Raw genomic sequence first — 13,536 nt, 5'->3', positions numbered from 1 at the left:
TTAGTGGAGACTTAGTCATCCAATAGGCGCTGAGAATTGCTTTAGTCACGGAACCCACCCGCGCCCCGCCTCCTTTATTGCTCTCTGGTAAAAAGCCAAGACGTGGAGGCGGCGGCTCTAACATTTAGCGGCTATTGGCTGGCTTCCTCTGAGGGGCGGGAATAATGGTAACTGGTTGGTCGGCTTTCTGTGGAGAATTCAGTTTGTATGTAGTAGTCGGTCGGTGGAGGATTGCCCATATCTGCGGTCTTCTGGTTGGTGCCATAGGAGGCAAGAGACCCCTGAACTTCCTGAGGCGGCTTTCTGTGACCATTCCATGTAAGGTCCCCCCCCCCTAGTATATTTAGTATGCGCTCCCCTGTATTAGTGTATGTTGGGTGTTGTCCTGAGTGTGGTGGAATGTCCGGCCTGCGGGGAGAGAAGAATGATAAGAGTGAGGTGTGAGCGCTATGTGCGGGGTGGGTGTTGGTGTTCGGCCTGTGACGTCACGCCTGCTGGAACCTAGAACGTTCCAAGGTGATATCACTGATCCCCACCCCGGACATCGCTGTGTGTAGTGCTCCGAGCGATCGGTCATCGCTGCCTACTGACACGGCGATCTCTATACAACAGGCCATCCTAGTGCTGAGTGTATCAGTTTACAGTCATCAGATCCTGGCCGCCATAGAATCTCAGCCATTGCCTCCATTCATTGGAGGGAATTTATCAAAACTGGAGCAGCTGGGCACAGCAACCAATCAGGTTCTGTCTTTCCTTTACAAAGCTTAACCAAACAAGGTAGGAGCTGATTGGTTACTGTGCACAGCTGTTCCAGTTTAGTGTGTGTGTGTATATATAGAGGGCATAGTGACCCAGTTCTGATTAGACCTGGCTGGCTTACATCTATAGATCTTCACAAGAAGGATTCAGGAGTGGAGTCTCACTGCCAGATTCCTGTTATGTTGGCGTATACAGGCAGTACCCAGTTATAGTCAGTGATGGCTGGGGGAATATCCCATCCACTACCATCACTGCGCTTAAATCTTCAATGCAAATTCAAACCTTGGGACCTTACACTTTTTTTTTTTTTTTTTTTTTTTTGTGTATTTAGTTTATTTCAGGCATCAATTTATGCAGTGCTTTTACTATATATATCTATCACTTACTTACTGGGCACTTAAACCCCCCTCCTGTTCAGACCAATTTTCAACTTTCAGCGCTGTCACACTTTGAATTGTGCGGTCATACAACATTGTACCCAAATTAAATTTTATTGTTCCCCCCCTCCCCCAACGAATAGAGCTTTCTTTTGGTGGTATTTGATCACCTCCTGTGGTTTTTATTTTTTGTTAAAAAATTTTTTTTTAAAGCAGGTAATTTTTCTCCTTCGTTGATGTATGCTGATGGGTGGCAATATTGGGCACTGATTGGTGCCAGTGGTGTGCGTTGATGGGTGGTACTGGTGTGCAAAGATGAGGCATAATTGCCTCTTCCTCTTCGGGACCGATGTCCCTTGCAGATGAGCCAGTGATCGGCTTTTTTTGCGCGAGGAGGGGAAAAAAACCCCCCAAAACAAGCTTTTGTTTACATCATGTGATCAGCTGTCATTGGCTGACAGCTGATCACATGGTAAGGGGCCGGGACTGGCCCCTTACTAGGATTGGTGAGTCTCAGTGACAGCGTGCACACAGGGGAAGCCGTCATGACAGCCTCCCAGAAATGCAGGTCCACTCTGTGGCCGTCATTCGGCTATAGCATGGACGTCAAGTGGTTAATTATTGTAAAGCACTGCATAAATTGATGATGCTGCCCGGCAAAAGTTAGCCACTGAATACCCTAATTTTAATTGAAATGCTGCAACACCACACACAGGTTAGACTAAAATGGCTTTGGACACAGGTCATAGACCAGATAAACAAAGTTTTTAACTTAACACTGAAAGCAACAGCTAGGACCTGTCTTTTGACTATCCCTGAGGATCGTACAGTCCCAAATGCCATTAAAACACCAGTGATTAGATGTCTTTTCCAGGCAAGGAAAATAATCGCTCAACAATGGCATTCACACTTAGGCCCATCAGTTGAAACCTGGATGGTAAATATAAAAAAGACAATCGCTAATGAGAGGGTCTTTTTTACTAGACAAGGCAACAATAGGAAGTTCAAGAGTCTATGGGGGCCTAGTCTGGGGAAGTTAGGTATTCTATTGTAGGTGAAAGAGCTGTAGATCACTTATGGGTATCTGACGTCCCTTTTTCCTTTTCTATACAGGTTTTTATTTTCCCCGTTTGTGTTTTTTTTTTTTCTCTCTTTTTTCTCTTTTCTTCTCTCCTTTTTTCTTTTTTCTCTTTATTTTTAATCTCTTTTTCCTTTAGGAATTTTTTAGCTAATTGGTGAATGTTATCGCTACAGAACTAGGGAGAGGAATAATAATTATTTATAATCAAGTGTGTGTAGGAAGTTCGCGGGGTTGGGATGGTGGGGGGGTGGGGGGGGAGTTGTTTAAACCCTACTCCGGAAGCGCTAGGGGAATAGGTATAATCACGGTATACACTATGCATAGGTTCATTTAAGTCTATTTATAGGATGTATATCTAATATATCAAAAACAATGGACTCTTAACTTTTTACTTTGTGATTTATAAATAAAAAATTTTTTTGTAAAAATGTACGCAATTAAACGAGCCACGATGATGTGGAACTGTGAATGAGACACTAATGAGCGGCAAGCTGATTTTAGTCTCTGGCGGAAAGTAACTGATGTGGCAAAAAAAAAAAAAAAAAAGATAAAATGGCTTTGACTTGTATTACATTCTCCAGTGTGTGTCATTTAAAAAATAAAATTAGAGGAAGTAAAGTTTTACTGTTTTGTACCTACAGGTAAGCCTATAATAAGACTCACCTGTAGGTACTGTAAATATCTCCTAAACTTGCACCGTTTAGGAGATATTTACTTTATATGCCGATGTCATCGGCGCATGCGCTCTGAGGGTACTTTCATGCTGGGGCCAGGGTCCGTTAAAGCGTCACTGCTAGTTTTAGCGGCGCTTTTAACCCCAGCTAGCAGCCGAGGAAAGGCTTAAAGGCCTGTGTTGCTGCACGTCCGAGGTGCTTCAGAAGCTCTACACTGCACAATAGATGCTGCTTGCAGGACTATTTTTCCTGTCTCGCAAGCGCACCACCCCAATGTGAAAGAGCCTGTCTCAGCGGTGTGTCGGCACCACTGCAGGGCTTCTTTCTAAGGTATTCCACAATGCGCTAGTATTCAATGCAGGGTCATGTCAAGGAATTTGGGGGGCCCCAAGCAAAATGGACATGGAGGCCCCCCAATCCCCCCCCCCCCCCCCCATGCACGCAAAGCCTACAGGAATCATAGCATAGCGATACAGTTTAAGTTCACCAACACTTTATATAAATAAAAAAGGTTTACAGTGCAAATACTGCTGTTGCATATAATGTGCATAAAATGTGAACACTTGCAAAAAAACAAAACACTACCATAAAATCAAATATACATTAAATTCTGTCATCTGTCGGTGTCCTCTCCTGCCGACCCTTATCTGCCTCCTCTGCACAGTGCACTGAGTGGCTTGCTATCTCCAGGGCAGGCTGACTGACACACACTCTGGGTTTCTTTGAAGTGCTGACAGTTCAGCACAGAACTCTGGCTGCTGGGGGAGAGTTGACAGGATTTTAATTTGATGGATCTGTCATGTTGGTGAGCATTTTACTTGCCTTTCTACACTGCAATCTGTCTCAAGAGTTTCTTCTGCATGCCACTGCCTGACTGGACTCAAACATACAGGGAGGAGGTGGGTGGAGCTAAATCTCCTCTGCTGTGATAGAACTGCCTCTCTCCTGCTCATGACGTCACTGGTTGCTATATGCCAAGGGGGTGGCAGGTAGCAACCAGTTTGGGCACTGAGCCAGTGGTGGGGGTGAAGGGTCTCTGCCAGCTAGGGGCCCACCACAGGCTCAGACAGTGACAGACAATGCAAAGGCTATTTTAGGGGGCATTAGATCGACCCAGGGCGGGTGCAGCCAATTGCAGGTTTGTCCCAGGCAATCCGGGACACGGGCACCCTAGGCTGGGGCCCCAAGCAATTGCTTGTTTTGCCTGTCCTGTTGCGACGGGCCTGATTCGATGCACACTATGCCTTTGTCTTGCAGGGGTGTGTTTATTAATAAAAAAAAAAAAAAAGGGGGGGGTTGTAAAGCCAAAAACAAAAATAGATAGAACAAGTATTGAGGGTGGAATGCACATGATCCAACGTAGCAGTGCTAAAGAAATCAAGCCTTTCCACAGATATATATATATATATATATATAATATACACACAAATGGGATTGCTGCACTTAAAATTTATTTGAAGAAAGACATCAACGCATGTTCCATTTAGTGTAAATGCTTGACGTTTTTGGGCTGTACATTTAGCACCATCTTCAGAAGACACCTACATCATGTTTCGTTCTGAAGAAGCACTTTCTGTACAGCATGAAACCGTCATGCATTTTACTCTGAATGGAACATTATTTGTAGACAGACATCAATTCAATTTTAAGTGCAGATATATATTGAAAGAAATATTTTTAAATTTTACATTCTGGTTGGATATACAGAAAAAGATAAAGAAATAGTGTTTCAGGAGCGCTGGGAAATCGGTATACAAATGCAATACAGATTTTCTATTCATCTTTTACAGCAAGTAAATGACAACTGGTTTAGGCCTGTAGAACTGGTGTTTTTACAATTCCACTACTTTTCATGAAGTTTACCCCACAGATCCCCTCCAGGTATTTTTGTTGGAACTGGCTTGACCAAAAGTAGACAAAGTGAGGGGGATGGGAACAGTGGGTGTGGTAGGCGAGCAGGGGCTATATAAAAAAACTTTTGTTGACACATGGGGGTAAACATTGCATCTTGATAACAGTCTGAACAACACAGTCAGCAGTAAATGTGGTGTCCCTTTGCAATTAAACTTGAGTGGAAATGAAATGTATCCAGAATGCCCAATTATTATAAAATCTATCATATTTATCTTGGCAAAGGTGTATGCACTGCTCAGCTTCCATGGTGGAATAACATTTTGCTAGCCAATAATTGATCAAAGATATTCACGTTTGCTTCCAATATGTATAATATAGCGATCAAGGTGAATTTATCCTTTAAATTTGCTGGCCTCCTGAAATTGCTTGTCATTGGCTCTTGCTTCCACATTACAGCAGTCACTGACCTGGTAGCATGCAACTACTGAAGTCAGAGTAACATCAGAATTCCTGCTCTGCATAACTTGGTGGTACAGAAAACAAAGCAATCCTCTCCCAGCTGGACACCACCATACAGGCTGGATAATAACCTCAGGAAATTCACAGTATTCCACAGCGCTTCACCTTTAAATTGACCTACAGTCAATTACATATCCAGTCCTTTCCCCTTTAACCACAATTATTTTTTTTTTTGCTAGAAAATTACTTAGAACCCCAAACATTATACTTTTTTTTTTTTTTTCTAACACCCTAGAGAATAAAATGGAGGTTGTTGCAATACTTTCTGTCACACCATATTTGCGCAGTGGTCTTATAAGCACACTTTTTTTTTTATTTTTTTGGGAAAAAATACACTTTTTTTTAATTAAAAAATAAGACCACAGTAAAGCCCAATCTTTTTCTGTATATTGTGAAAGATAATGTGAATTTATACCCAACATGGCTCATGGAATGGCGACAGACTTTTACCCTTAAAAATCTTCATAGGTGACGGTTAAAAAATTCTACAGGTTGCATGTTTTGCGTTAGAGGAGGTTTAGGGCTAGAATTATTGCTCTCGCTCTACCGATCGCGCCGATAGCTCATGTGTGGTTTGAACACTGTGAGGTATGTTTGCTTCTGCACGCGAGCTCGGTGGGACAGTGCGTGTTTAACAATTTTTCTTTTTCCTTTTTTTTTTTTTTTTTACTGTTTTTATTTTTGCACTGTTTAAAAAAAAAAAATAAAACATTTTACTCTTATTTCTATTACAAGGAATGTAAACATCCCTTGTAAAAGAAAAAAAAAAAGTATGACAGGACCTCTTAAATATGAGATCTGGGGTCAAAAAGACCTCAGATCTCATATTTACACTAAAATGCAATTTAAAATAAAAAAAATGGCCCCTTGAGAGCTATGGGCTGAAGTGATGTTTTGATTTCGCTTCTGCCCTGTAGTGTCATGAAGACGGGTGGGGGCCATCTTTCCTTCACTTGTCTCAATGCACAGCCAGTAAGGGGACCGGATTGCCTCCACTGCTGCCAACGGCTCCGGTAAGCAGTGGAGGGCATCGGAAGCCCTCTCCTGCCACCGATAAAAGTGATCTTGTGGCAAATCCGTCGCAGAGACCACTTTTAGCTTGTAGCCAGCTGAACACGGAGATACCAGGGTTATGGCAGCTAGCTGCTGCCATAACAATATCTGTCCTCAAGGTGAGGACGTATATCGGCGGTCGGCAAGTGGTTAACTCTCCACTCAGACACATTAAAAAGAAAAAAACGCTACATAGTGCCTCACCTTTCAACTGTTTATACACTCAACCATAATAACTCTAATTTTATAGGTGCATATTGCACCAGCAATCACAAGCATATGAATCTGCTGCTCTCCTGTCATTTGCTTGGATATATTTACTCATAGTGTTCTTCTTGGTACTCCTTGTGTGATGACGTCTGAATAATTCTCACCCTACGCATTTTGTCACAGGATCACGTGACTTCATTAGAGAAACACAATAGGTTACAACAGGGGTTGACAAATTTGCTTTGAATTTAGGAGCCAGTTAAAAAAGTTAGGAGCCATTTTTTTTTTTTTTTTTTTTTTTTTTTTTTTTTTTTTTTTTTTAGAGTGGTATGGATTGTCGGCTCCCGGGGTAAGGCCACTCATTTTCACCCCCTATCCCTAACTCACAATGGAGCACCCAGTCAATAACTCCAATGAAACGCTGTTACATCAGGGTTATGGGCTGACCAGAAAGAGTAAGGCTGGCGCTGGCGGGTGGAACTGGCAGGTGACACTGGCTTGGCAGTGGCACTGATTGGCAGGTGGCCCTGGTTTGGTGATGGCAGGTGGCCCTGGTTGGCGGTGGCACTAGTCACTGGCAGATGGCACTGATTGGCGGTGGCACTGGTTGGTGTTGGCAGGTGGCACTGGCAGGTGACACTGGTGGTGGCACTGATTGGCGGTGGCACTTATTGGCAGTGGCAGGTGGCACTGATTGGTGTGGCAGGCATGTGGAACTGCCAGATGGCATTAGCAGGTGACACTGGTTGGCATTGGCAGGTGACACTGGTTTGGAATTGGCAGGTGGCAGTAGCACTGGTTTGGAAGTGGCAGGTGGCCCTGGTTGGTGATGGCACTAGTTGGCACTGATTGGAGGTGGCCCTGGTTGGCGATGGAATTAGTTGGCACTGATTGGCGGTGGCGCTCGTCACTGGCAGGTGGCACTGACTGACGGTGGCACTGGCAGGTGGCTCTGGTTGGCACTGGCAGGTGGAACTGATTGGCACTGGTTGGTGGTTGATGGTGGTGGCACTGATTGGCGGTAGCACTGGTTGGCACTAGCAGGTGGCACTGATTGGCGGTGACACTGGTTGGCGCTGGCAGGTTTCACACAGAGCACTCTGTTACTGAAATGTAACAGAGGAGCTGTCAGAACTGAGCTTAATGTTGGGGGTGGGCGGGACCCAGCCGGGGTGTGAAACTTACAAGTAACAGAGAGGCAGATCTGTCAGATTTGAGCTTGATGTCGGGGTGGGCGGGACCCGGTCGGGGTGGGCGGGGCCCGGTCGGTGGGTCAGGACTCAGCAGCTATCAAACACCAGCCAACTATTGGGCTTCTTAAGAAAAGGGGCGGCCCACCCAGATCCCTTTGGTTGGTGTTCGATAGTGGCCGGGTCCCGCCCACTCCGGCTGGGTCCCGCCCACCCAACATTAATCTTAAATCTGACAGATCCTCCTCTCTGTTGCTTGTCAGTTTTACACACTTAGCGCAGCGCCGCTGAGTGTGGAGGAGGGAGGAGGACGGCAGTCCGTGTTAATGCTGCTGCATGTCTGGGGTATCAATAGTGAGAGGGCTGGTGGCAGCATAGGCGGCAGGTTGCAATTTCTGGTCGCATTGGCGACCTGGCACCTGGGGTTTGTCGAGCCCTGGGTTACAAGATAAAATCTGTAGTGGCGTTTAGTGATGCACCTTTTTTTGGTTGTTTTATATTCATGTGATTTATTTTTTTATTTTTTTTTGCACCACATTCTGGTATGAATGGGCACACAGTCTATAATTTCTTTTAACAATTCATAAAAACTTGCTGGCCATTGCCAAGTTCTAGAATAACTCTGAGGGGTGCCGAAAAGTATCTTGCACTTGTATTTTAAAGTTGTTGTTTTTTGCCAGCCGCAATGATATATATAAAGTAAACTGTTCCTTTTCTCTTTTTAACTTGCAGTTAATTCCATTTGAGCATACTGAAGAGATCAGATTGCAAGTTTTTTTCTTTAAACTACACTCTGTTTAGACAAGGAATGTCAACAGCGATCTTGGTTACATTTGTAAGGCATGGAGGGTCACAGGTAAGAGGAGCCTTGCTGAAGTCCCGCATATTACAAGAGAACACCCGTGTAATATCGGCCTGCCACTGCTCCAGTGTCAGCCGCAGATCGTTCTCATCACGCTTTGACCCTGACAGTAGTGGACGTCCTGCCACCTGGGACTCGTTTGGCATTTGGGACAATCGAATCGATGAACCTATTCAGCTTCCACCCAGCATTAAGTATGGCAAGCTCATTCCGCACATTAATTTATCCAAGGTTGGCTGTTCTACGCAGCTAGGGAAGAGGAAGGAAAACGAGGACCAGTTCGACTATGCCAAATTAACTGATAATGTCTTGTATTTTGCTGTGTATGATGGGCATGGAGGGGCTGGAGCAGCAGATTTTTGTAACAGATTCATGACACAGTACATCAAGTAAGTTTGCATTTATTCGTTACGCTATTCGCTTAATGATGGCGTATTCATAATTTTGGTTGTCAATATCGAACGTAGCTCAAGCTTATATTATGCATATTTTGCCAACAGGGAGTTCCTTAAACAGGAAGAAGATATGGAAAAAGTGCTGACAAAAGCTTTTCTAGAAATAGATAAAGCATTTGAAAGACATGCTCATCAATCTGTTGATGGTAAGTTCTCCCATTTACTTTGCTTGAAAATCTACATTGGGCTCAGTGTAGCAAACTATGATCAGGTAGTGATGAGGGAAGGATATTACAGTATAGTACTGGTAGAAATGTTAAGGGAAGTTGAAAAAATCATTAATTGTGACACTCGTTCACTGATGGTTAATCCTTAACTGTATATTAAACATGAGCACTGGCTAGATTTATCAGCATTAAATATTGATTCCACATATGTTCCCTAATTTGTCATGGGTGATTATTTTTTATTATAGTTCTGACTAATATATAGAATTTATATAGAACTGATTTATTTTATTTATATCTATTACAAGGTTAGTGGGCGAGCCAGGAGCTCTCAATAGTGATTAAAAGGATTGGTTAATTTGTAGATCAATGTTTTGTTTAATAGGTTAGGAGAAAGTCTACAGTTTTTTATAGAAATCAATCCGATTCTGTTTTATAATATATGTTGACTTTATTGACCCAAATTAAGTAGTGCAGATATACACACTGAGGTGTGCTGAGGCCTGCGTTTAACATTGCAATTGGCTTTAACATGGCAGAATGCTTTTGTAAAGGTCTAACCTATGATCTACACGGTATGGAACCCTAACATATGGATGCCTTCTCTGGGTGTGGCTAAGCATCTAACACTAACTGTATGATTAGGTAGCCATTGGAATCGATATGAGTATTTATGTATCCCTATGCCCACATTAAGACCCCTTTCACACTGAGGCGTTTTTCAGGCAATACAGCGCTAAAAATAGCACCCAAAAAAAGCCTCGGCTGCAAACCTAGTGTGAGCCCGAGTGCTTTCACACTGGGGTTCTGCGCTTTCAGGGCGTTGCAACGTCCTGCGAGCAGCTGCTTTGGAGTGTTGTAGGAGCAGTGAATACACCACTTCTCCCCTTTGAAAACAGTGGGGCAACAGCATGATACCGCCGGCAAAGCGCCGCTGCTGACGCCCGGGGCGGCTCTGTGTGAAAGGGGTCTAAAAGTAAAAATTTGAGTTTTGAGCAAAATGCAGTATGGGCTTATGCCATTCAGATTATGGCTCTAAACAAAACTTTTACTGGCAGTGCTAGCTTTTCATTGTAAAACTTGATAAAGAAAATGTTATAGTAATGCTATGGGGTTTTTTATGCTCTAAAATACATTGTACATTACATAATGGATCTAATTTTCAAATGTATTTATTATGGTCCTGAAGTAATAATGCGTACTAAGATCTGTGCCCATCATCCCTGTGGGCTTGACCACTTAATTACATAGGATTGTTAGCCTTTAATGCGGTTTCTAAAACCCAAGCTAATACATGAGACTCCGCCAAGTTCAGATTCCAATACCCTGTTAGACTAAAGTTGAATTGGCTGGGTAGAAACTAGTCTAACCTTCTTCCATTGGTCTCTATTATCTTGGAATTGTAAAGAAAACGTATGTGTCCATTGTGAGAGTACGTTTGGTGGTCAAATTGACTATCAGCCACTTCTGTGTAAGCTGCTGGGGTTCATTTTGGCCATTTTTAATTTGTTTAAATAATTGCATTAGAATATACTAGATGCTGTATATAGAAAGGTAACAAGTATTTCTTGTCTGTTCCAAATGCTGTGGAAGCAAGCTATTCATAGTATAGGCAGCCATTCTGTGAACTGGAATTCATCCTATCGGTTTACTTAGGACTCGTAAAGACCATTTCAGTGCGTGTTCTTATTACGTTGGAAGTCTGCAGTTTATGGCCTCTCCATTTTGTGCAAAAATAAATTTATCGGGTCTCCCCATATAATGGGCATGTTTGCCATTTAGACTCCTTTCACACTAAGGCAGTTTTCAGGCATCTTAGTGCTAGAAATACCGCCTGAAAACTGCCTCCCATTCATTTTAGTGTGACACTTCACACTGGAACAGTGTGCTTGCAGGGTGTTAGGAAAAGTGCAGCAAGCAGCATGTTTGGGAGCGCTGTACACAGCGCTCACAAAATGCCCTGCTCATTGAAATGAATGCCCAGCGCTTCCAAATCACCTTCAGAAGGGTCGCAACACAGGTGCTTTTAACCCCTTTTTTGGCCACTAGTGGGGGTTAAAAGTGACCCACTAGTGGCCGAACAACGCCGCTTAAACAGCACTAAAGCCCTGCTAAAATGAGTGGCACTTTAGCGCTAACACATGGGTGGTCCCAGTGTGAAAAGGGTCTTACTTTATATTTTGCTCCAATTTAAATTCTTTATGCTTGCTTTTTTCATGTGGTGCTAGAACGTTCACTGGTATACATATAAAGCACACTTATTTTCTAGAAATAAAATTGATACATAAATTAGAGGACATGCACATTAGTGATGATGACCACAGTTCACTTGTCAGTTCAGTGTATTTTAGAGCTTACTAATTCTATGTTTATCTAGATAATTGACTTATTGCATAGCCTCATGTTAAAAAAAAAAAAAAAAATTATATAATATAATTTTTTTTATTTTTATTTTTTTATTTTTTTTACTTGTAAATGCTCAGCTTGCAACACTAAGGAGATCTAAAAAGCTGCAAATAAAAATGGTAATTTTTATACAGTTGAAATCAGGATAGCTTTAACAAAAAGTGAAAATGAACTAAAATATAGAGTGTTTAATCTACGCACTTTGAATAGTTAGAAAAAGATTTAAAGGGGGTTTTCCTGGCTAAATCTAAAATCTGACAGGCGCTTCTCCTTGTAATTAAAAATACTAACTTCAATTACACTTTTCACACCCCCCCCCCCTTTTTTTTTTTTTTTTTTTTTGAGGGGGGAGAGAGGTTCTTTGTCCCCAAGGGTGATGAAAGTAAATAATGTTCGTGTAATAATAATTTTTTAACAAAAGATGGGAGGTTAGCACTTTGATTTACTCTGGGAGTCCCCTTGGAAAAACACATAACGTGATCAAACTATAGCTTTGTTTACTTCTACGTTTTCTTTTCCATTTATGCAATGCATTGTTTCTTGCAGCTTTTTTCCTCATCTTGGTGTTGCAGTCCTGTTTTGTTTGATAACCCCCTCCCCCCCGGGTGAATTTCCTATTTGCCTCTGTGTGCGTGTTATTTGTGGCAGAGACTGCACGTGGTGAGCAGCTCTAGGCTTGGAGGCCCCGGACGTTATAATGCTGGGCTTCAGTGGAAAGGGGAATCTCCCATATTTTGTCCCAGGTGAAGGAGTCCAGCGGTTCCTAGCCTGGACTACAGGAAGGTCCCAACATCCACTTTGTCACATTAGTTGAGATGAGCATGACGTAAAATAAAAATGTCCAGTGAGTGTTAAGATATATATCTTGAAAGATCTCTAGTTTTGTTTTTTCTTGTTTTTTTTATTTTATAGTGCTGTTGAAAGGACAGAAAATTTGAAACTAATTTGTGTATGGCTACAATTGCCTTCTGCAAGACATCAAATTAGGCACACTTGACACATTTGATCACTTCCATAATGAAGCACTTCTAGATTTTGGAACAATGTAAACCAAATCCCTTATTCTGTTATACTTTGTATGGCAGGTTGTTGTGTAAAGCTAGGTATTAGCTAAAGAATACGCCATTGATTTAATATAAGTGGATGTGTGAATTTGTGTTTTACTTTACCTGCCAATGATTTTGCATGCACTGTTGTGAAACCGGTGACAATTGTCCTATTGGTTGCACATTATCATTGGTCCTGGTAGACTTCATGACGTCTTGTGATAAAGCCTTCATAATGCCAAACTACTAAAAGTAAGTGTTTTTGGCTGCTTGTGTTTCTAACAATAAAATATTATGAATATCTACAAAGGCGAAGGGCATTTTAAAGTTGAATTAAACTTGCACAAGAAACTGTTCCAAAATCTAGGAATGAACCATCAGCATTGTAAAATTAGCCAGCTTTAGTGGTGCGGTTGTGTGTTTTTTATTTATTTATTTTATTTTTATTTTTTTATTATATCTTTAAGCTAATAGTTTACTTTCATATTAAAGCAGGTGTTGTGTGTTTTTTAACATGGAATGTAAATATAGCCTCTACAATCACCCTATGGATTTTGGTTGTAATAGAACAAATACCTGAGCAGCTATTTATCCATCATGCCTGCTGCTGAAGGTCCTACATTGATCTGACAGCAAGATTGGTCTACATGTATTGTACAAATAGACAAAAAAGCCATTTATACATGGTTCCCATTATATAGATAAATAAAAGACCTGGGGACCCTAGTAGATAGCAGCAGCTTGGCATTGCATGCCATTGCTGAGCCTAACAAAGCAAACAGAATATTGGCATGCATTAAAAAGTGGATCAATTCCAGAGATAAAACGATAATTATCCCGCTGTACAAGACTCTGGTTTGGCCGCACCTGGAGTATGATGTCC

General features: G+C 42.1%; 1 protein-coding gene across 3 annotated transcripts in view; it reads left to right on the top strand.

Annotated features, from left to right (window-relative positions):
* PPM1K (protein phosphatase, Mg2+/Mn2+ dependent 1K) overlaps positions 1 to 13,536 on the top strand; it is a 60,282-nt gene that overhangs the window by 5,405 nt on the left and 41,341 nt on the right. For 2 of the 3 annotated variants that reach the window (XM_077476487.1, XM_077476488.1), the window contains exons 2-3: positions 8,450 to 8,968; positions 9,080 to 9,180. In XM_077476487.1, the coding sequence (XP_077332613.1) occupies positions 8,526 to 8,968; positions 9,080 to 9,180 (544 nt within the window). In that variant the 5' untranslated portion in view covers positions 8,450 to 8,525. Of the gene's footprint in view, positions 1 to 135; positions 319 to 8,449; positions 8,969 to 9,079; positions 9,181 to 13,536 lie in introns of those variants that run through there. The other variant, XM_077476486.1, reaches the window with a different exon arrangement.

This window comes from Lithobates pipiens, unplaced genomic scaffold (genome assembly GCF_037356315.1).
Source record: "Lithobates pipiens isolate NorthernLeopardFrog02 unplaced genomic scaffold, aLitPip1_a1.2 Scaffold_13, whole genome shotgun sequence".
In the NCBI taxonomy this organism is placed as follows: domain Eukaryota; kingdom Metazoa; phylum Chordata; class Amphibia; order Anura; family Ranidae; genus Lithobates; species Lithobates pipiens.
Note: the sequence above shows the minus strand (reverse complement) of the source record. Positions and strands in the feature narration are given on the sequence as shown.